Source organism: Corylus avellana, chromosome 1 (assembly GCF_965113065.1).
Source record: "Corylus avellana chromosome 1, dhCorAvel1.hap1.2, whole genome shotgun sequence".
In the NCBI taxonomy this organism is placed as follows: Eukaryota; Viridiplantae; Streptophyta; class Magnoliopsida; order Fagales; family Betulaceae; genus Corylus; species Corylus avellana.
In genome coordinates, this window is record NC_142490.1 from 16,821,401 (window position 1) to 16,843,871 (window position 22,471).

The 22,471-nt window shown below is 34.8% G+C and overlaps 1 protein-coding gene across 1 annotated transcript; it reads right to left on the reverse strand.

The window, feature by feature from the left end:
* Window positions 1–14,320: 14,320 nt before the first annotated feature.
* On the reverse strand, window positions 14,321–16,275 carry LOC132169252 (protein neprosin-like). The gene is made up of 7 exons (XM_059580316.2): window positions 16,091–16,275; window positions 15,722–15,808; window positions 15,465–15,638; window positions 15,216–15,374; window positions 15,065–15,118; window positions 14,862–14,993; window positions 14,321–14,728 (listed from the first exon to the last, which is right to left on the reverse strand). Exons 1-7 carry the CDS (start codon window positions 16,244–16,246, stop codon window positions 14,321–14,323), a joined length of 1,170 nt encoding a protein of 389 aa, XP_059436299.2. The 5' UTR covers window positions 16,247–16,275.
* Window positions 16,276–22,471: the final 6,196 nt, after the last annotated feature.

A 22,471-nucleotide genomic window follows, 5' to 3' on the forward strand; every position in this document is an offset into this window, starting at 1 on the left:
AGAGAAGATTCTAGTAGGAGAGTGATGGGATGTCAAGTATCATGTTCTAAAGTCCATATGAATTTATATTTGGTGGAATTTAAAATGTAAATCCTACTTCTGTTTATGAATTCAGACTCATCATTTTATGTAACGTGCTATAGAAGATAATATCAAAAGTTTTGGCAAATAGGCTCAAAATGGTACTCCCTAAGATCATTTCTCCAAATCAGAGTGCCTTTCTCCCAGAGAGGCTCATTACAGACAACATCTTAGCAACCTACGAGACAATGCATACCATGCATACAAGAATGTGGAGTAAGGTGAGATTCATGGGGATTAAGTTGGATATGAGTAAGGCCTACGATCAGGTAGAGTGGGTATTTTGGGAAGCAGTTATGCGTATAATGGGATTCACAGATGGGTGGATAAGACTGATTATGGCTGGTATCAGCACAGTTTCCTACTCCATTGTTATAAATGGACAACCAGTGGGTCATATTACCCCGACCCAAGGGTTGCGACAAGGAGATCCCCTTTCTCCATTCTGTTCATTTTGTGTGCGAAGGCACTGAGTTCAATGATTAACCATGCAGAAAATACGAGAGTTATTATAGGCGTTCCAACCTTGAGGAAGGGACCAAAATTAAGCTACCTTTTCTTTGCAGATGATAGTCTCTTTTTTGCAAGGCCAATTCAGTGGAATGGAGACGACTCACAAAAATTCTGGATAGGTATGAAATGGCTTCCAAACAGAAATTGAACAAGGAAAAGACCTCGATTTTTTTCTCTCGTAATACCAGCTTGGCCAAGAGTGAGGAGATTACACGATTATCGAGGTTACACCATTGGCATAGTATTTAGCCCTCATAATAGTAGCCACCAAGCTGTCCGGCGTGTACCATAACCTCCAACATTGCTTCGCTAAGAGAGCCTTATTAAAGCATATAAGATCCCGAAAACCCAATCCCCCTTTTGCTTTAGAGGCACCCATTTTGCTCCAACTCATCCAAGGTATTTTTGAATCCCCCCACCAAAATTTTTGCATGAGGGAATTAATTTTACCGCACAATGTTTTAGGGAGCCTAAAGACGCTCATGCAATATGTCAGTATTGCTTGTATGACGGCCTTAAGCATAATTTCCCTTCCCGCCTGTGAAAGGAGTTTTAATATCCAATCTTGGAGCTGCTTCCAAGCTTTATCAAGAATTCCCGTAAGAGCTTTTATACGAGATTTCCCCACCAAAGCTGGGAGACCCAAATATGTCTCATATTTCTGTGAACTAGGAACACCAGCCATTGCAAGAATTTGCTGCTTGTTTGCCTATGGGGTGTTTCGGCTAAAGTAAATAGCCATCTTGGAAGCATTCAATTTTTGCGCCAAAGCTGCTTCATAATTTTTAAGAATAATGGACAGTTTGTTCCAATGTCTCAAATCAGCTCTGCAAAAAAGCAAACTATTGTCAGCAAATAATAGGTGGTTGATACGGGGTCCCCTCGGAGAAGTAGGAACCCCTATCAACACACCCTCCCTGTCTACCCTAGCAAGTAGGGAGCTTAATGCCTCTGCATAGATCAGAAATAAGTATGGGGATAATGGATCGGGGTATTCGGCAAGGTGATCAATTTCTCGCTCTTTTGAGCATGAATAGAAGTTTTAGTTTATATTCAAAAAAAATATTTGGTGGAATTTTGAGGGTATTTAAGTAGATTTATTCAAATCTTAACCATTGTTTTCCAATCAAAACGATTGAGATTTTACCACTTCATTACTTAACATATTTGTCATAATAATGTGATAAATTATTTTAAACATAGTAAATAGTAATATAATAAATATTGATATGAATAAATCATCACCATTCATATAGAAAATTTCCTACAAATTGCAAAGACACTCAATCCAAAGATAATAATGGATTTTTTTTTTTTTTGACATGTCCACATAAGAAGGGGAGGGGAGATTCGAACTAGTGACCTCTGTAAGGCGTAGTTCCCAGCCGATTGAGTTATCCCTTGGGAACGATAATAATGGAATCTGATATGAAATCGTAGTCACTTTGATTTGTTGACAAATGAGATTTCCATGGTCAATACATTGGAATATTTGGAGGTGATTTCATTGAGTATTATTATGGGGAGCAATTATTTTCAATAAAGAATTCATAATCTCCATAAGAGATGTCTTTTTTTTTTTTTAATTAAATATAGAATTTTTCATCTAATTAAGTACGAGGAGAACTGCTAGGGAGCCTGAGAATTTTCCCGAAAATTCTCTCCCGCCTGACATGGAAAGCACTTCAGAAGGAGAAAAAAAAAAAAAAAAAAACACCTTTCTCTCTCTATGTCTGCCACCCACATTTTCCATATCAGGCGGGAGAGAATTTGAGAAAATTCTCCGGCTCCCTAGCACTCCTCATTAAGTACATGTTGCGATAGTTTTAGTATAGTGGTTATTAATTTAAGGGAAAATTACAGTTTACCCCCCCAAAGTTGATAGCGTTTTTCAATTCGAACATCAAAGTTTCAATTTTTGCAATCCGCCCCCACAAAGTTCTATTTTTTTTCAATTCAACCAATATCATCCCAAAATTCCCATATCACCCCTGATTTTTTTATTTATTTTTATTTTTTATGAAAACGAAAACAAATTTGGGGGTGCAAAAATGACCAGATGACCAAAGTAGTGGTTACGGCCACCACGAATTTTTTTTTTTTTTAAAAAAAAAATAAGGGCAATATGGGAAGTTTTGGATAAAATTGCTCAAATTGCAAAAATTTGGAACTTTGGGGGGTGGATTGCAAAAATTGAAACTTTAGTGTTCGAATTGAAAAACGCTGTCAACTTTGAGGGGGTAAACTGTAATTTTCCTTTAATTTAATTTAAAGAATTGGATTCTTTGATAAGAGTGTTATAAATAGGGGTGGGCAAAAACCCACCCAACCCGCCCAACTCGCCCCGCCCCGATCCTCCTCGCCCCGAGCGGGTTTTATGTATATTTTTGCAGGTTCGGGTAGGATCTCTCCAACCCATGCGGGGTGGGGCGGGTTGGGGGTATAGAGATTTATTTCCTGCGGGTACCCGCCCCGCCCCGATCCTACCCGCCCAAGTATAAAACTAAAAAAACCCTAAACCTAAGTTCCTAACTCTATCTCTCTATTATGTCTCTAACTTTCAGCTACCGTTTCTCCCTCTCTTCCTCTCTCAGTCTCTCGTCTCTTGCTTTCTCTCCGTCGCTCTTGCTCGCTCTCTCTAGTATGTTGTCTCTCCGTCTCTCGTCTGCGCCGCCGCTCCACCTCAAATCACGGGCTGTTGCGCCGCTCCCACCTCCACTCCACAGACCACAATCCAGGTTTTTCTCTCTATTTCTAGACCTCTTTCATGAATGGGAACCAAAAGATATCTTTTATCATTAAGATCTAATTATTCTTTGGTTTTCTATTCCATTGTATATAGGTTTGATGTTGGGTTGTGTTTGTTTGTTTCTTGGTATTCTGATGTAGGGTTTGTTTGAAAATGGAGGGCAAGAAACCTGCAAAAGAGACGAAAATGGAGGAAAAGAACCCAACTCGCACAACCCGCATCGATCCGCCTCACCCCGCTCCACACAACCCGAACCTGCGCGGATATTGTTAATTTTGCTCGGGTGACGGGTTGAAAAATCCAAAACCAACAGGGTGCAGGGTGGGTGGGAAAAAGGCCGATACCCCCCCCGCCCCGACCCGTGCCCACCCCTAGTTATAAATGATAATGTGGTTAAATTGATCAGGTTCAAAAATTGAAGATGTAAATGTAACAATATATCATATATGCCCAAGAGGTAGCTCAATCGGCTGGGACCACGCCTAATGAAACGGAGGTCACTAGTTCAAATCCTCCTCTCCCGTCTTATGCGGACATGTCAATATATATATATATATATATATATATATATATATATATATATATATAAGAAGCTTTATGTAAGGAGCTTTTTCTAATTACATAAAACCTAGAGTGTAATTATTAGTTTTTTAGTAATAAATTGTGTTGTATTTATTCCTTTTGTGTGGACTAGTATAGTCATTTGTTTAGTTTTAAGCTCATAATGAGATGAGCCAAATTTTGTAAACACATGAGAAAGCCTATTACTCTCGAAATTTAAAAATTTGCAATGTTGGTATTTTAAGAATTTTTTCCCTTTTAATTTCACCTGATTTTTTTTTTTTTTTTTAAATGCCCAAAATACTTCCGTTTTATTTATTATTTTTTTTTTAAAAAAAAAACCACACTTTTTGTAAAATAATCAATATTTACCGCTTACAAGGTACGTGCAGTTTTTGTGCACTTCGTTTTGCATATATATATATATATATATATATATATAGTACTGAATTGGAAGCAAGCCGCCAAGATTCAGTACGTAATAGAATTCTCCCAATCAAACCATAACAAACGCACAAGTGATAATTAAAGAAGAAGAACGAAACAAAGAGAAATGGGAAAGAGAAGCAGAGGAAAGGGAAAATAGAAGAAACGTAGCTGAGTTGAGATGCAGAGAAAGAAGAGAGGAAAAGTACTATTGTTATACATTTCAAGTACGTACGTAGCTTGTAAATGGGAAACACTTCTTTTGTACTAGCTATACTTCATTTTATAAGCTTTTCAGTTTTCAGTACGTAGTATAGGGTTTTTTTTTTTTTTTTTTTTCTTTTTACAAATTTCTGTAAACAAATTAAAGCTTTACAAATAAAACCTCTAATTAATTGAGTACTTCCTATGCATTATTATTGCCAAAATTATGGCGGCAATCTGGACAAGTCATGCTCCCTGAAGCGACCAACTCTCTAAGACACTGCCGGTGGTATATGTGTCCACACGGCAGCATCCGGAGATGCTCCCCATCGGCAAATTCCGTTAGGCAGATGGTGCACTCTGTGGCTCCAAACCCGGATTCCCCGCCAGGAACAAAAGTGAAAACAGGGAACCTTTGTATTACAGCAGCCACTGGATCCACATGGCAGAAGCGGTGCCACAAAAAGAGTAGTAGGAAAAGAACTAGGGTAATGCCTATCAAGATAGCCATATAAGCGGCGAACACCAAAAGGCTAGAATCATACCACTTCTTATTGTCAGGTTGTTTCATACCAGGATTGTCATCTAGCGCTCGGGCAAAAGCAAAAATACTAACAAAGTAGACAATATGAATCTGCAAATTAAGTTAACATTAATATACATTAGATAATCATATATTATCCATTTAGCTAATTGCGGTGTGCATGTATAAGTAAAATTAAGAGAATTAATCTTTTTAATCATTAAATGAAGAGAAAATGAATGGGGAAATTAAAGTGTGGAGCTTGTTAACATAATTCATATTTTTTTTTATTGAGAGTATATATAATGATTGTGGGTTTTGATTTGCTAAAAACTGGTTAGACACTCAAACTAGAATAACATACACCCAAATGTTGAGCTATTGGATTTTATACATACATCTTACTCTGAGTAGGATTTTGATTCCTATACATGATGCGGTAGACAGCATATAGGCCTATAACTCTAGTTTGCAGGGCGGAATTAAATTTTATAGTTTGGGGAAAAAGTAAGAAATACAAAAATTTAAAGAGTTTTAATTTTCATGTTGTTATTGTAAATAAGTGCCTTGGGACAAAGGGAGATACATTATGATACTTAATGTTTCGATTTGACATTGTTTTCGTAATTAATTCTTCATCATTTGCATTTAGTGTAATTGTAATTACTTTGACCTTTCTACTAAGTTCTTTTACGCCTAGGCTCTAAGTTAACAAACCTAGCCCTAACGCATGTCAAAATTTTTTTTTTTTTAAAAAAAAACCTACCCCTAATTAACGGCCAGCTTCGTTACAATTGAGGATCAATTTTTTTTTTTTTTTTTGAACTATGTTTATTACAAAAAGAAAAGAAAAGAAAAAAAAACAAAGTCTTTTTACTTAAATAAGTAGTTAGCAAATAAATATTGGATAATACATCATTAATTAATAATACAATGAAAGAGAGAAAATTAAGCACGCACCAAAGTATGAGCACGAACCAAAGTAAGAGCCATCTGAGAAGAGCAAGCACCGATACGATGGTTTGATATAATCTACAATGTTAATTAATGAGAGTAAATGAAATATATATATATATATATATATATATATATATATATATATATATATATATATTCAAAACTCAAAATTAGAACACAAATGATATATATATCACGACTCCAAAATGAGGCAAAATGTTCTCTCTTACAAAATGTTCAAATTCTAGAGTTCTCATGAAATTTGGATTTATAATTTATTGTTTTTCAAGGACTAATTAGAATATTAATTAAGGATATCAAACAAAAATGAACCAATAACAAACAAAATAGAATGAGAAAAAATGAGTTGAGGGTCGGGTTTTTGGTAAAAATAAATAGTTTATGTCAAATTAGAAGATCGTAAAATGAGGCAAAATCCTATCCACATGGCAAGATAATCTCACAGCGACTGTCATTCTCACTCCAAACACAAACACCAAGAAGTTATGGGCTTGGCTTAAAGATAAAGCCAAATTCTAACAGATTTTTCAACTATCATCGTCAAAAAGAAAGATGGGGCCCACAACCGGCAAAACCATTTTTGTTTTTTCTTAATGAAATAGGCCTGGCAGAGCCCAAGGCCTGCATAGTTCAGCTTGCAACCCCAATGGATTCCTTTTATTGGGCTGAACCAAGTGGGTAGGTCCAGCCTTTTAAAAAAACTAAATTGGGCAGACTGGGCTGAATCAAATGAGTCGGCCCACCTTTTTTAAAATACATAATGAGAAAACCGGGCTGGGCCTTCGCAGGTAATAACTACTACCTGTTGGCCCCTCTCCATGATCCGAATTAGCTTATTTCACCCTCCCCGCCGGCTTTTACACACGGCCAGCACCGGCGGCCACATGACACCCAACCCATGCCTTGCACGGCATCGATCATGTCGCTGTGCGCAACGCCGGTCTTTGTCGAGGAGGTTCGGTTCTGTGGCTAGGAGGTGCCCATTCTTTGTGATGTGATTGGTGGGTTCAGTACTGCTTTCAAAGGTAATATCGATCAGAAAAATGCAAAAATAGAATAAGCTGCATTAATGGCGATTCATGGTGAAATATATTTTGTGGGCTTAGCCCGAAAGAAACTATTAACTATGGATCGAAGATCGAACAAGTTGCAACCAAAAGAGAAGAAGACATGCTAATTAAAGAAGATTAAAAGAAGAAATAGATTCATGGTGAAAGAAAGTGAATCTCACCTTGATATCTTTGCACAACACACGGCGCTTTCACTTAGCTAATTCCCTTTAGGATCGGTCATCTGAGAAGCATTTGGGAGAACTCCATGTAAATCAGAAACTTTAGAGAGAATGAGAAATGCTTTAAATACAAGAGGGCTGTTCTTTTTTGGAAAGACATGGACTGGACGCTTAAAACTCTACTAGCAAAGCTATTAAAGGTTGAAAGAAATGTGTACATTTTTAAAAGAACGCGTAGAGGAAGAAGAAGCTCATTACTAAAAAAGTAAGCATCCACTTGACTAAAATGGAAAATTTCAGGTTTTTGTTTTGTTTGTAATTATTGAAGTTATTCCTCGTCAAATGAGAAATACTAGTACATGTGCTTCTCTTCTGCATCTGTCTTTTATTGATTAATACAAATTGATATGGTTCTCTGAGAGGCCAATATTGCACATAATGTTGTATGTTCTATAAGTTGTTGATCATTAATTAATTCGACGTGGAAAAAAAAACCAACTGATTTTTGCCATGGAGGGATAACCAGTTGTCTTCCAATATTTTCTTTCTGCCATTTCTGACTATGTTAATGGCAGTTCCACGTATCTTTTTTGGCAAACCGTGAGCTAGGGCTAGCTGATATTGCGTGCATGACTTTCACTCTAAATGATGCCTGAACCAAGGTTCGGCATGCACCGCTGTCGTAATTTGTAATTACTATTAAACCCTTTAAGAATGGGCTGGGGATCATTGGGATAAATTATTAAATTAAAATAACATAGTAAAAAAAACCAATAAAAAAGAAAAACAATATATATATATATATATATATATATAATACCCATGCAACTAATTAAGTACAAAGCAAAAGTTATCTTGATGCGCGCATGTCTTCCATTCAGTTGGTAAGCTGTAAGAGTCTTTTTTCGGTTGCATTGGGATTTAAGTAAAAAATATATATATAACATGAATGAGAAGTTGAGCTGGAAAAATGGAAAATTAAGACAAAAATGAAAAATGTAGTGAAATTAAAGCTAGAAAAATAAATAAATAAAAATAATTTTATTCTCGATCGGACAATATATAATGCTAGCTAATAAAAGGATGAAAAATTAAGGATATACTTTCGTAGTTGGGTAATTACATAAGTATCACTTAGGGTTAATAAAATAAAAAAAACTGGGCTTTATTTAATTAATCACCCTTTTTGGAATGTGAGACGTGTTTTGCTTTTATTCATTTGTTGTTTGGGTACACGAAAAATATTATTTTGCTAAGCAATGAATGCTACCATATGTTGCCTTCAGAAGATCGTCAGAGTTTTCACTAAAAAAAAAAAAGGAACAGAAAAAGAAGACCGTCAGAGTATGTGAAAAAGACCACGATTGGTTTTGATAGCGTTCTTCATCTTTTAGTTCTTTAATTTGGGCTGTAAATTAAAAACTAATTGCAAAATTCAAACCTAATTTTCCAGGTTAAAAACTATAATTTTCTAGGGTACAGCCCATTTGATGAAACCGTGTATTAATAATGAATTCAATAAATTAATTAATGTAACTAAAATTATGATTATTGCGATAAAAGACAAATGAACTTATTCCTCAAAATGGATGAATGGAGTAAAGGGGAGAAGATTGCATGAAAGAGTCTAAATAAAACAATTGCAAATAAAACAAACTTCTATTACATGACTTTGCACTGACAAATTATATTTTTAAATATAATTTTTCTATGGCTGCAACCACTAGATTGGAGAGATCCAGTGGCCGCAACTAGCAAATTGAACGTTGAGGATGGTCGATCGCGATAACTTCCAATAAATTTGAGAGTGGTAGAACCACCTCCAAAGGTTCGGTTGGGGGGTTGGCCACCCATGAGCTAGAGAGGCTAGATAAATTTTTTTGGGCGAAGGGCACTGCCACATTAGAATGTGTTTTTTTTTTTTTTGGAGAGTTTAAGAATATAGGATGTGAAAGAACATTTTTTTTTTTTTGGAGAGTTTAAGAATATAGGATGTGAGTCTTTAAGCAACAAAATTTGACTAGTACATTAAATTTTTTAGTGGATGATATGGTAATTGTCCATCAATTAATTTATAAGAAACTTCTAGTAAAAGTTGTAATACCCTAATTACTCTTGAACAAGGAGTTTTTAGTCAATTACAAAAAAGATTAATGTCGTACCTATTAACGTGATTTCCTAAAGAAATTATCATATGCAAGCATGCCAAAGTAAATTAACTCGCACCTAAACTGCAATTTGGAAGATCAAGGGCATCAAATTATTTTTCCACATTAAATAGACAAAAATTCCTTCATTAAAAGTATGAAGGAACCACTTGCCACATACTTTGGTCATGTCCTTCTGCAATGGACGTTTGGGGTGGGAGTGCCAAATGTTTCCGAAAAAAAATTGTAGAAGGGCTGGAGTTTTTTCAAGTGGCAAACGTGTTCCTTCAAAGAGGTACTGTCTAGGAGAGGACAAGAGGTTCGTGCGAACTGCGAGGAAACTCTGGCTACGTAGGAATGGATTGGGTTTTAATGGGACCTTTGAGCACCCTACAGTGCTGCTGCGTGAAGTAGAGGATGCCAAGGAGGAATACCAAAGGTTGCTGCGGCAAGATATAAAGGAAACTCACCCTGTGGAGGCCGAAGTCGTGAAGAGGTGGACGGCGCCAAAACAGGGTTATCTTAAAACAAATTGGGACGCCGCTCTGGATTCGAAAAAAGGCTTGATGGGAGTGGGCATATTGATAAGAGATACAGGTGGCAATGTCTATGGAGCGAAGAGCTTAGTAATACAAGGATAACTTGAACCTACTGCTGCCGAGGCACTAGCTGTGTTCCATGCCGTGAGATTCAGCCATGAGATGGGGGTTGAGAGGCTTTTACTGGATGGAGATGCCATGAATGTGGTGACAGCTGTGAACTCCAGAAATCCCCACATGTTGCCGTATGGTCAGCTTATTGAAGACACGAAGTCACTGCTTTCTCTTTTCCCAGATTGAGAATGTCATCATGTTACCCGTGAGTGTAACACAGCGGCACCTGGTTTGGCCAAAGAGGCCTATAAACAAGGCATTGAGAGGCGTTGGATGTTTGATGTTCCAGAACAGTCTGCTCTGTCTTCTTTGTGATCAATGAAATATTATCAATCAAAATAAAAGTATGATTAAAGGATGAGGATTAAGTATGAATTAAAGACCATTTGAAAGTAAATTTTTTTAGCCATCTTTTTATGGTTAACCCTCAGCTTCTTGATTTCCAATAGGTAACTCAATCGATTGGAGACTATGCCTCATGAAACGGGAGTCACTAGTTCGAATCTCTCACTCCCTCTTCTTGTAAAGACATGTAAAAAAAAAACCCTCCACCTCTTGATTGCTACAAAATGGCTCTAGTTGGTCAATCGGCCAGAGACTAGTTATGGTAAAATACAAATTTCCTATCTTTGGCCGATTGATCAAAGTGCTGCTCAATAATTTGTAACATAGACTGTAATAAAGGATTTTAGTGCCACTAAAAGAAATAATTTTATTACACACTAACAGGAAAGAGAGAGACTTTGGACTTCATTGGATATGGCTGTAAAACAACATGGTACGTACGTAGGAGCTATAGCTAACAGGAATATAATCATGGCAATTAATGGGTCGGGATTCAAAACAAATCATCTGCATTCTCAGTTCTGTATATGATTTTTACCCTCTCTATATGTAAATAGAATTAGTCCATTCACTTTCATTATGAGATTGATATCAATAAAATAGTGAGCAGCAAACTCCACAGCCAAAACACATTTTTTTGGTTTAATTATAGCTATAACCGGAGTTCTAGTATAAGTGGCCTAGAAATTAAGTATTCAATATGTGAGGCTCACATGTGAGTATTGTTAAAGTATATCAAGCACTCAAGAGATCGAGCGCAGGACTCAAGAGATTGAGTGCAGGACAAGTGCGCTTGAGCGCAGGCTCGAGCATAGTAACAGGGGAAATTGCAGTCCTAGTGCGCTCGAGCACAGTATTGAGCGCACTTATAGAGGAAAATGAAGAGAAGAAAGTTCGAGTGCGCTCAATCGCAGGCTAGCTGTTATCGAGCGCAGATAGGTGCACAAGCCAATCTCACAGCTGCAATAAAGCTGAAACTCAATATGGAAAGATTTTCTATATCCCTCAACCTCCTATGACAGCATGTAAAGTAACTTTGGGAGTACCAATTGGCTATGATCAAATCTTTTGAAGAAGGAAAGAAGATCAACCATTGGTAGACTTGGACAACAAAAAAGCGCATTAGAAGATCTCCTTCTCCCTAGTGTAAAAGGATTCTGACTTTGTTGCATTAGGGTTAGTTGTGTATCAGGTTTAATTCTAGTAGTATATATGCTACATCAATGTACTTGTAATATTATCAACTTTGAATATAACTTCTCAAAGTTTTTCAAGTATTACAGATTCAATGATAAATTTAAAAAAAGTTGGCCAAACTAAAGACATGTAGAAGAATGCTCAATAGCATATCTATGATACTAAACACTTCTTTAAAATTTAAACTACAAAATACTATGAAATCGTGTAAATTCAAGACATGATATTCTTTCATCTCCCATCTAAATCAATCATTGGATACGTAGGACCTACAAAAGTCTGGATTTTTTAAACAAAAAAAAAATGGATGGACATGATGATTTATAATAGGACTAAGTTGCAAGCTTACTATAATAACCACCCTAGAAAATTTAATGACTTGTGGGAGTGGTTGTTTTATTACAATCAATTCAAAATCAACCAAAAATCTCTCACTAATCTGAGCAAAATTTTCTTGAAGTTTCAAAATTACTCAAATCCCTTTAATAGTGAGTTTGCAAATCACCTAGCCAAAACCCTTATTTGGCCAACCTAGAAGAAAATCTAGCTGCCCAAGCGTTTGTCGCACAGCTAAAGTGTTAGATTATAAATTAAATGATTAAATCTATATATTTCTATTAACTTAAGCCTTATTCCAAACAACGTAGAAATCCTTCCCTTCAATCTCAATCACGTGATGAATAGTGCATGTCGTTAGAAAACAAGTAGAGGAGGATAATTTTGGGCCACTAGAACCGAGAAAGTTTAAACTTTGTTAATCAAGATTTTCGGCGAGCAGGTTTTTAAGGTAACAAAATATGAAACTTTGAGTTTTTTTTTTTTTACATGTCGACACAAGGGATGAGGGATTCGAACTAGTGACCTCTGCTTTATGAGGCGTGGTCCATAACCGATTGAGCTACCCCTTGGGGACATATGAAACTTTGAGTTAATTTGATGATTTTTACTTCTAGTTTGCATATTGTAGGGTTTAAGGCATAGATCTACAAATGCACGAGTCATTTAATAAAGTAGTGCACCCTACAGTCGTTTAATTTGATGATTTTTACCTCACGTGCAGGCCGGTATTTTTCCTGGTCTTTGTCACGGGGTAAGTAGTGCGGGCCACATTCGTCCTGTAGTAGGCTCTGACACCATGAAGAAATTCGTGAGCCTAACTCATCTCATAAAACCGGTTCTACAAGAGAGGGTTGTTCATTCTTTATAAACATGCCCACAGGCAATGTGAGATTATTTCTCAACAAGATATGCATATCTTTTCCATTTAGTAGACATACAAATAAAATTAGAAGAATTAATTTTTTAATCATAAAATGAAGAGAAAATTATTGGGGAAAAGTGGGGGAGCTTGTTAGAATTTTTTTTAATTTTTTTATTGAGTGTATATTGATTGTGGGTTTTGATTTGCTAAAACTGGTTAGACATTCAAGCTAGAATAACATACGCCCAAATGTTGAGCTATTGGATTTTATACATCTTACCTAAGTAGGATTCGGATTCCTACTTGATGTAGTAGACAATATGTAGGCCAATAACTCTATTAGCTAGGATTAAGATTTTGTAATTAGTAGACTCCCCATATAGTTTTATATCTATAGGCTAAGTCCCCTCTCCTTAATTTCCAGCTAGTACACACAAAACCCTATTCTCATTAGTGGGAGAATTTTGGCTTGAACCATGGACAGCCCCTTTAATAGAGGAGTAAGGAGAGAAAGATATTAGCTGCTAATATTACACTTGCAGCATAACGGATTCGATATAATCAAGAAGATGACTTTAACAAGTATTTGTTAACTCTAATAAAAAGAAAAGAAAAATATTGCAGTCTAGTAGTACTACCCTCGATATTAATTATTATCTGTGATTTAGTTTATACATTCTTGCAGCATTGTTATCCGAAATGAGAAGTAGAGATAACTCTTTGGATTATTTATTTATTAAACAAGCCTAGAGACCTTATCATAACACTCTGCAGGGTAAATATCAATAATAAACACCAGGTTCGTCACATTAATACATCTAGTGGTGTCCAAAGATTTTATGCAAATGCACAAATAATGATGCCCAAGAGTAATTTCACGGCCTCTACTACAGCACAACACAATGTCATGACATAAACTACTTTGCCCACCATGCATGGTTCTAAACCTATGGTCGCCTTATCTTAAAGGCTACCTGTCCTGGCACAGCAGCAACCTCATTAAAGACCACCATACTAACGGTATTTGGGGACTATTCCTTCATATGATTTTGTGTTTTTCTTTACTAATTATCAATGGAATCTTCAGCTTGCCCAGATAAGAAAAGAAACAAAAGGCAAAATAAAAGGCCTTCCATTTAATTGGCAGGTAAGAGTCTTTCCTCGGTTGCATTGGGAGTTATTTTTTTATTTTTTTCTAATCAATTGCATTGGGAGTTTGAATGAACCAAAAAAAACAAAATCATAAATGATAAATTGAGCTAGGAAAGGGGAAATTAAGATGACAATAGAGATGTAGTTAAATTAAAGCTAGAAAAAAAAATAAAATAAAAAATAAAAAAATCATTCTATTCCTAGGAGATCATGCTTCCAAATATATAAAAGGTGCATTCTACCAATAAATCCTACATATGCAATTCACTTGAATGTGAACAGAAACGATGGTCACATAGAATATTAAAAATTTGAGAAAACGCATTATTACGAAAATGGGATGTTAAAATACAACTCAATTAAGCTCCTTTGATTCCACCAGGACCATCATATAAAATAAGACGTTTCCAATCTTCATCCTCATATCCAGCATCTACGACATTGTATGTCTCTGGATCAGATGCATACAACTCTGTATCAATTGGACTGACAAAATTAAAATTTGTATTCTCATACGCGCATGCAATCCACCAGCTAAGAGCTGAATAATCTGTGTTCCAAGACCACGTCTGTGGAAGAATACCAGTACCCATTGGGGGACTAGATTGGTCCAATGGACTATAAACTTCTCCGCCCCAGTTGGCTTGATTGCCGAACTCACTTAATTTTTCAAATAGTGTTGGGGGCCAAAATCCAATTATAGAATTCTGTTCAGTGATGTACAATGTCCAGAGAAATTTTGTAGAATTTGGTTCGCCACTCATTTCCTGCCAGGAAGCCAGTGAATAAAATTGTATTCAATTATAAGAACATGTAGTGATGGCTATCTGTTTTTCATTGGATTTGTTTCATAAACTAATGAATTGAGCGTTATATATGCACATATATTAATTTTCTTACCTTACTGATTCGCAATTTTTCGGAATAGTTTTTTCCATCTGTATTAAGGAAGGTCCAGCCTAGAGGTATTTCAGAACTAACTTGTACATATCCAGGACAATCTTGATTGAAACATTGTGTTCTTCCACCAATCTGGTTCAGTTAAAGAAAAATGTAACAAAGGAAAATGAAATTACTCGACACAATTATCTACTAAAACCTACCGTGACATGAGTAAAAAGCCGAGTTTTGTTGTCTTTGAACAATAAAGGATTTACCTGAAAATAAATTTAAATGATTTGTATTACTTTTTCTGTTCGAATATATGTAAAAAAATCATAACTATTGAAAAGCTATTTTACATTAGAGAATTACCGTGAAACCTGTCTTTATGCTGTCAAGACCGTTTGAAATTGTCAATTGGAATGCCCTATACTGGGATCCAATGATTCCTGTTGGGTTCAATAAGGAAATATACGATTCAATTCCATCAAGCTTTCTTTCTGGATAAGCTTTTGTTCGAAGTATTGCATACTGCATGAAATAACAATCCTATTATAATTTGCTTGAATCACTACAAAAGCATTGATTCATCTGCGATTGAGCACAAAAAATAGTACTTACATGATGTCCAGGTTCATCATCTATATTTGATGGATGTATCTTTGAAAGTATTGTGGCTCTTATCAAGTCATCTTCATTGACTCTTCTAATCGGAACTGTTCCATTAGGACAACCTACGCCTTTAAACCCAATATCTTTGGGTTTCATTCCTTCCACAAACAATTTTTGTTTCATCTATAATAATACTCTAAAAGGTTAGAAAAAATATCAATGGTATGTGATGAGATTGTAAAAGAAAAAGGTTTCATTGGTTCAACCTCAAAAGTAGTATTCTTCCAGAAAGGGTGATTGAAGCCAGGTTGTTCGTAGAAATCAATGCAGTCGTATATATCTCCATCTCCGATCTATAGATGTTAAATCAAATCAATGTACATTATAAAGTCAGCAAGTACTGGTTGTGGTGATGATAGAAATACTATTGTAACAATTAAATATGGTTTGAGCATAAGTGCGACTCTCCATCTCCTTTATAGATCAGTTGCTAGGACAGGGAATTTGATTTTTATCGTGATCAACTTCATCATAACAATCACAAGTTCAATAATATTTGCATAATAAAAAAAAAATTAAAAAGAAATTACTTAGAATCTATGAATAAAAAAGGCTTCAAATTGCAGAAATCTTACTTGAATGCTTTTAATTGCAAACTTTTTAATATTTATAAGTTGCTTCTTGAATTCCAACACTTCCTTCGTAGATAATCCCCAGTTTGCTTCAACCAAATTGTTGCAGACAAGGATAAAGCAGAGGAAGATAACTATAATATCCACCCTTGAAGCCATGAGCGACAAATTGGTTTGCCAAATCTAAATTTGTTATATGCATATAAGAGCAATACAGAAATGACTTAAATGACGAGAAGGTATATATATATCGTCGAATTTAATTACTTTAATATACAAATTGCAATAATTACATAATTTTTAGGATTTCCTAATGATAATGACGTACATTAATGGAATATAAAAAAACATAGACAATATTTTCCAACCTTAAATACAAACTGTATTAATTACTGAAGTTATAGGATTACCATGCACGTTGGAATAGGATCTTATTATAATTAACCAACTAATAATGACAATAATAAAATGATGATTTTAGTTGATCTATAAATTTATTATAATTAATTAAATGAACTACATTTAAGATGGATGACGTTTATCACACGAATTTCTAAGTGACAAAAACATGTAAGTCGATATGAATTTATATTTCATGGAATTTTGAGGGTATTAATTCTACTAAGTATAGATTTATTCAAATCTTAACCATTGTTTTACAATCGAAACGATTGAGATTTTACCACTTCATTACTTACCACATTTGTCATAATGATGCGATAAATTATTTTAAACATAGTAAATAGTAATATAATAAATATTAAAAGACTTACAGCCAGCCCTAGAGAGAGAACCTCTCACCTCTCTCTAATTTCTCTCTAATTTTTTCTCGCTGGTAAGTTCCTTTAGGGACGAGGGATGGTCTGCCTCCTCCCCCCTCCTCCCCTCTTTTGCTTTTATGCACTTGTTTTTTTTTCTGTTTTGTCTGCTGTTTTTGATCCCCAATATTACTGGTTTTAGTAGCAGCCACGCCACCCTTTCCACCTTGTCGACTTGTCGCCTCTTCTAGTCGTCTCATTTTCCTTTGTTATAGTCGCCTTGGGAATTTTAGATCCGGTTTGATCTAAGCTAGATCTGTTCTTTTCGGGCTTGTCAAGCCAACGACACGCCTCTCCCCCACCTTTTTCAGCCTCTCCGCCACCTGCCGCCGCCCTCCTTGTCACAACACTACTACCACGCGCCAGTGCGTAGCCTACACGCGCCGACATGGGAGCTTCACTGTCTCGTGTGTGTTCCACATGCGTGGTTGTTGTTTCGCCTCCACCGATGCTGCTGTCTGCTAGTTTGTGTTGTTTTCTTTATTTTAATTTGTTTTTAGTAGTTTCTTTGTAACTTGTTTAAATAAGGATTGTCCAGACCTTTGGGTTGTGAATGTGAACAGTTTCCTAACTTTCGCGTTAAGGAGGATAAGTTTCGGCATTAGATTTTATACTTCTAGTGCCGAGAAATATGAGCTACCTATCCATTGAGTTGAGTCTAACTGGAACAGATAGGTTGTTACAAGTGAAGGTTTGTGGTTGACGGATATTGATGTCATAGATACATAGGTCTTGAATGTCAAATTGTTATGTATGTATCTATGACTTGTAACCTCGTAACTTTTGCTATAATTTTCTAAGAGATTTTGCTTTGTAATGTATCATTCATCAATTAATGAAATTTGAATATATATATATATATATATCGTCAGCATTTAATTTGACAACAATGTTTGAAATTTGTACAATACCCTAAAGATTATAGGGTCAATTTCTATGATTTTAATGAGAAAGCAATATCTCAATTTCAAAAAATAAAAAATAAATAAAGATTATAGGGAATCTTGATATGAGTCATCATCTTAAATATATTATGTAGTATGGCTTTGAAAATCTTAAATCATTAATTTATTTTTTATTTTTTGACATATCCACATAAGGGGAGGTAGAAGTGATTCAAACTAGTGACCTCGGCTTCATGATACGTGGTCTCTAACCGATTGAACTACTTTTTAGAGCCTAAATCATTAAGTTAAACATTAATGAATACTATAACATCCTAATACTATAGAATTAGGATCTTCACAAGTTCAAACAAATTGGATAATATCCAGTTAATTATTTAGTTCACTCAAAAAGTGGAAAAGACAAAAATACTCTTATACTATAACTAATTGAGGGATCATGTTCCAATACTATATGCTTTTTTTTTTTAGGGGGGGGGGGGGGGGAGGGGAGAGGTGGTGGAAACACACATACTACCCTCAAACTATCATTCTATTGTGTATGTTCCTCATAAACTACCAATTGTGTTAATATGCCCACTAAGCTCAGCAAAAAGACAAAAATGACCCTTAAAATTTTTATAAGTCAAAAATATCTTTATAAACTAAAGAAATAAAAATTAAAAAAAATAAAGATTAAAAAATAAAGAAAAATTAAAAAAAAAACTATTCTTATAATTGGTTTTTCTTTTTTTTTCGTTTATTTTTTAATTTTTAGTTTTTCTTTCTGTACCTTTTTTAAAAAAATAAAAATTAGAAAACCTATCCTTATTGTTTTTTTTTTTTTTAATTTTAATTTTTTATGTTATTTTTTAAAAAATAAATATTAAAAAAATATATTCTTATAATAGGTTTTTCTTTTTATGTTATTTTTTCGTTTTTTTTAAAAAAAAATTTCTATACTTTTTTATTAAAAAATTAAATTAAAGTTAAATTTTTAATATATCCTTATAATTTAATTTTTAATTTTTTAATTTGAAGAATTTTTTAATTTCACGAAGGGTCTTTTTGTTCTTAAGGGGACATTGACATTTTGTTGGTAGTTTAGGGGGGGTGGCATTGATACAATTGGTATTTTTTTTTTTTTTTTGGTGGCATTAACAATGGGGTGGTAGTTTGGGGGTATGTGTACTTTTTTTTTTTTTTTTTTCTTATTATTAAAGATCACGAGCATAAAGCTCTTACAGTACAAATCATAAAGCTCTACAAAATCATAGCCACATGCTATGAGGTTACAAAGTCATAGATGCAAAAAACAATTCTCACAATCAAGTGCTATCTATGACTTCAATCTTGCGCTAACTCATGTACAAATATAGTTAAAGAGCAGATCTACTCCGAGCAAACTAGATTTAAGACATGAGTAGCCAAATTTTCTAACAAAATTTATTTAAACTGGCCGTGAGAGATAACTTCTTACACCGAAATATCCAAGTCGTAAGAAATAACCCCTCACACCTAATTATTCTTTCTTGCTTATGAGGACGCCAAATTTAATGAGAAGAAACCTCTTGTTCAATATATATATATATATATATATATATATATATATATATATATATATATATATCACAAATAAACAACCAGTAAGTAGAAGCAGCGGTTAGGGAGGAGATGGACGGCACAACACGGTGGAAGATGGATGGACGCATAGCGAAGAGACCGAAGTTGCTGATCTGATCGAAAAACATCTACAAACATAAAAATAATAATAATAATAAAAAAATTAAAAAAAATTAAAAATAAAATAAAAGGAGTGGTTTTTCGTTCTTCTTTTTTTTACATATATAATCGAAATGGAGACTTCTAGTTAATATACATTGGTGCATTAATCAGAATACATTGAACTCAACTAACGTGAGATTGTGTTTTATAAAACACTGTCACCTAAACACATTTCTCATATCCACTAATTGCCACAAAAATTTTCTACAAATTGATTTGTAGAAAACTTTTACAAACCAACTTTAAAAGTGATTTGTGTCTTTTAAGCATATGAGGAGCACGTACTATTAAAAAAATATGTGTTTTTACATGTTAAACAACAAATGTCATTCTTAAAGGCCGATTTGTAATAAATTTCCTACAAATTGCAAAGACACCCAATCCAAAGAGAATAATGGAATCTGATATGAAATCTAAATCACTTTGATTTGTCGACAAAAGAGATTTCCTTGGTCAATACATTGGTATATTTGGTGATTTCATTGAGTATTAATGGAGAGCAATTACTTTCAATAAAGGATTCATGTAATCTCCATAAGAGATATAGATGTCCTTGAACTCAAAAAAAATAAAAATAAAATAAAATAAAATAAAAATAAAATAAAAATAAAAATAAAATAAATAAAAAAATAAAAAAAATGAAAAAAGGATGTCATTTTCAGGAAATTGAATATAGAATTTTTCATCTAAGTACATGTTGTGATAGTTCGAGTAAATTAAGTGGTTACTAAAATAGTTTTTTTTTTTTTTTTGAGAAAAAAAAAAAATCATCATTCATTCATTCAGAGCAAAAGAGCTCTAAACGACAAGAGGAGATTGCTTTTTAGAAAAAAAAAAAAAAAAAAAAAAAAAAAGAAACTAACTCAAGAGTACAACAAGGAATTTCTTCTCTCCAAACCCTATCCATGATTTGTTTTACCCCGGCTTCTTCTAAGCCATGTGCAGCAAAGTTAGCTTTCCTTTTAATATGACAGATCTAGCAGCTTCGAAGGGTTTTTAGTGCCTCTCTAGTATCCTCTACAATTTACTCGTATCTGCTTCAATTTGGCCCATTTAAGATCATTGACTACCTGCAGGTTACAACGAGTCACCCTCTAAAATTATGCTTGGCAAGCCCAAATCTCGACTAAACTCCCCAGCACATAAAGCAACCATTGCTTTTGCTATCACAAATTCTTGAACAATTAATACTAATAGTCTGGCTTCTAGCAACACTTACCTAGCCCATGTAGTCTCTCACTACGATCCCAACTTCTGACCGTCGATTAGTGGGATCATTAGCTACATCCCAGTTCACCTGATACCAACCTTGTGATGGAGTTTTCGACTTGACAGGCTAAGCATGTGGGGGGAGTAAACCACTTTCCTCTTCATTTACTTTTGCTATTCGATACTCCTGCAGAAGCACCTCCACCTCTTGAACTACACGGTTTGGATGAGTGAATTCTCCCTCTATGGATCACTGTATTTCTACGGAACCAAATTCGCTTGGCAATAATCGCATATAAATCGAGCTCCTCTCCGGTATATCTATCTATCATGGCATCATATACATCTAAGTCGAAAATTGAGATTCAAAAATTGGAGATGTAAATGCAACAATATATCATATATGGATACCTTACTCATCACTTAGGAATATCATGGAAAGAATTATTTATAGGCATTAGTATGATAAGGAGCTTTTTTAATTTCTAATTACATAAAACCTAGCTAGAGTGCAATTATTATTTCATAGAAATAAATTGTAGGCAAAAATTCACTTATCCTTGAAAGTATAGGCGCATTTGCAATCGATCATACTGTCGAAGTTTAAAATTTTGTAATGTCTATATTTCAAGATTTTTTTCCTTCCAATTTCAGCCACTTTTTTTTTTTTTTTTTTGTTAAAATGCCCAAAATGCTTCCGTTTTATTTATTATTCCACTTCCAAAGTGCAGTTTTTGTGCACTTCAATTCGTTTTGCCAAGATTCAATAAGGAATTGGAAGCAAGCCGCCAAGATTCAATAAGAGAATTCTCCCAATCAGTAATTCACAATCAAACCAAAACAAACGCACAAGTGATAATTAAAGATGAAGAACGAAAGAAAGAGAGAAAAAAAAAAAGAAGAAGAAACAGCTAAGTTGAGTTGCAGAGAAAGAAGAGAGGGAGTGGAGTCTTGCCACACAAGAGGAAAACTATATTGTAATAAATTTCAAGTACGTACATAGCTTGTAAATGGGAAACACATATTTTGTACTAGCTAGCTATACTTCATTTTAATAACAAGAGGTAAGTACTAGCTATAAGCTTTTCAGTACGTAGTATAGGTTTTTTTTTTTTCTTTTCTTTTTTCTTTTTTCTTTTTACGAAGTTCTATAAATATATCAAAGCTTTACAAATAAAACTCTAATTAATTGATTTCCTATGCATTATTATTGCCAAAATTATGGCGGCAATCTGGACAAGTCATGCTCCCTGAAGCGACCAACTGTTTAAGACATTTCCCGTGGTACATGTGACCACACGGCAGAATCCGGAGATGCTCCCCATCGGCAAAGTCCGTTCAAGCAGATTCTGCACTCGGTGGCTCCAAACCCGGATTCCCCACCAGGAACAAACTTGAAAATAGGGAACCTCTTGAAAATAACAGCCACTGGATCCACGCGGCAGCAGCGGAACCAAAGATGGTATAGTAGGCAAATAACTGGGATAATTCCTATGAAGACCGCCATATAAACGGCAAACACCAAAAGGACCGAATCATTCGAGTTCGTATTGCCAGGATGTCGGTTCGGAGGATTTTGTTTTCGCGCCCTGGAAAAAGCAAAAAGACTAACAAAGTAGATAGTCTGTTTAGCACGCGCCCACCCCACGTCCACGCGCCGATGCGTGTTTAGCACGCGCCTGCGAGTA

Excerpts from the sequence above, each read along its gene's own strand:
- LOC132169252 (XM_059580316.2), bottom strand. The coding sequence starts at position 16,246 with ATGGCTTCAAGGGTGGATATTATAGTTATCTTCCTCTGCTTTATCCTT. Across the intron at positions 15,809-16,090 it reads TTGCAATTAAAAGCATTCAA|ATCGGAGATGGAGATATATA; the intron begins GTAAGATTTCTG and ends TAACATCTATAG. Across the intron at positions 15,119-15,215 it reads GCATAAAGACAGGTTTCACG|GTAAATCCTTTATTGTTCAA; the intron begins GTAATTCTCTAA and ends ATTTATTTTCAG.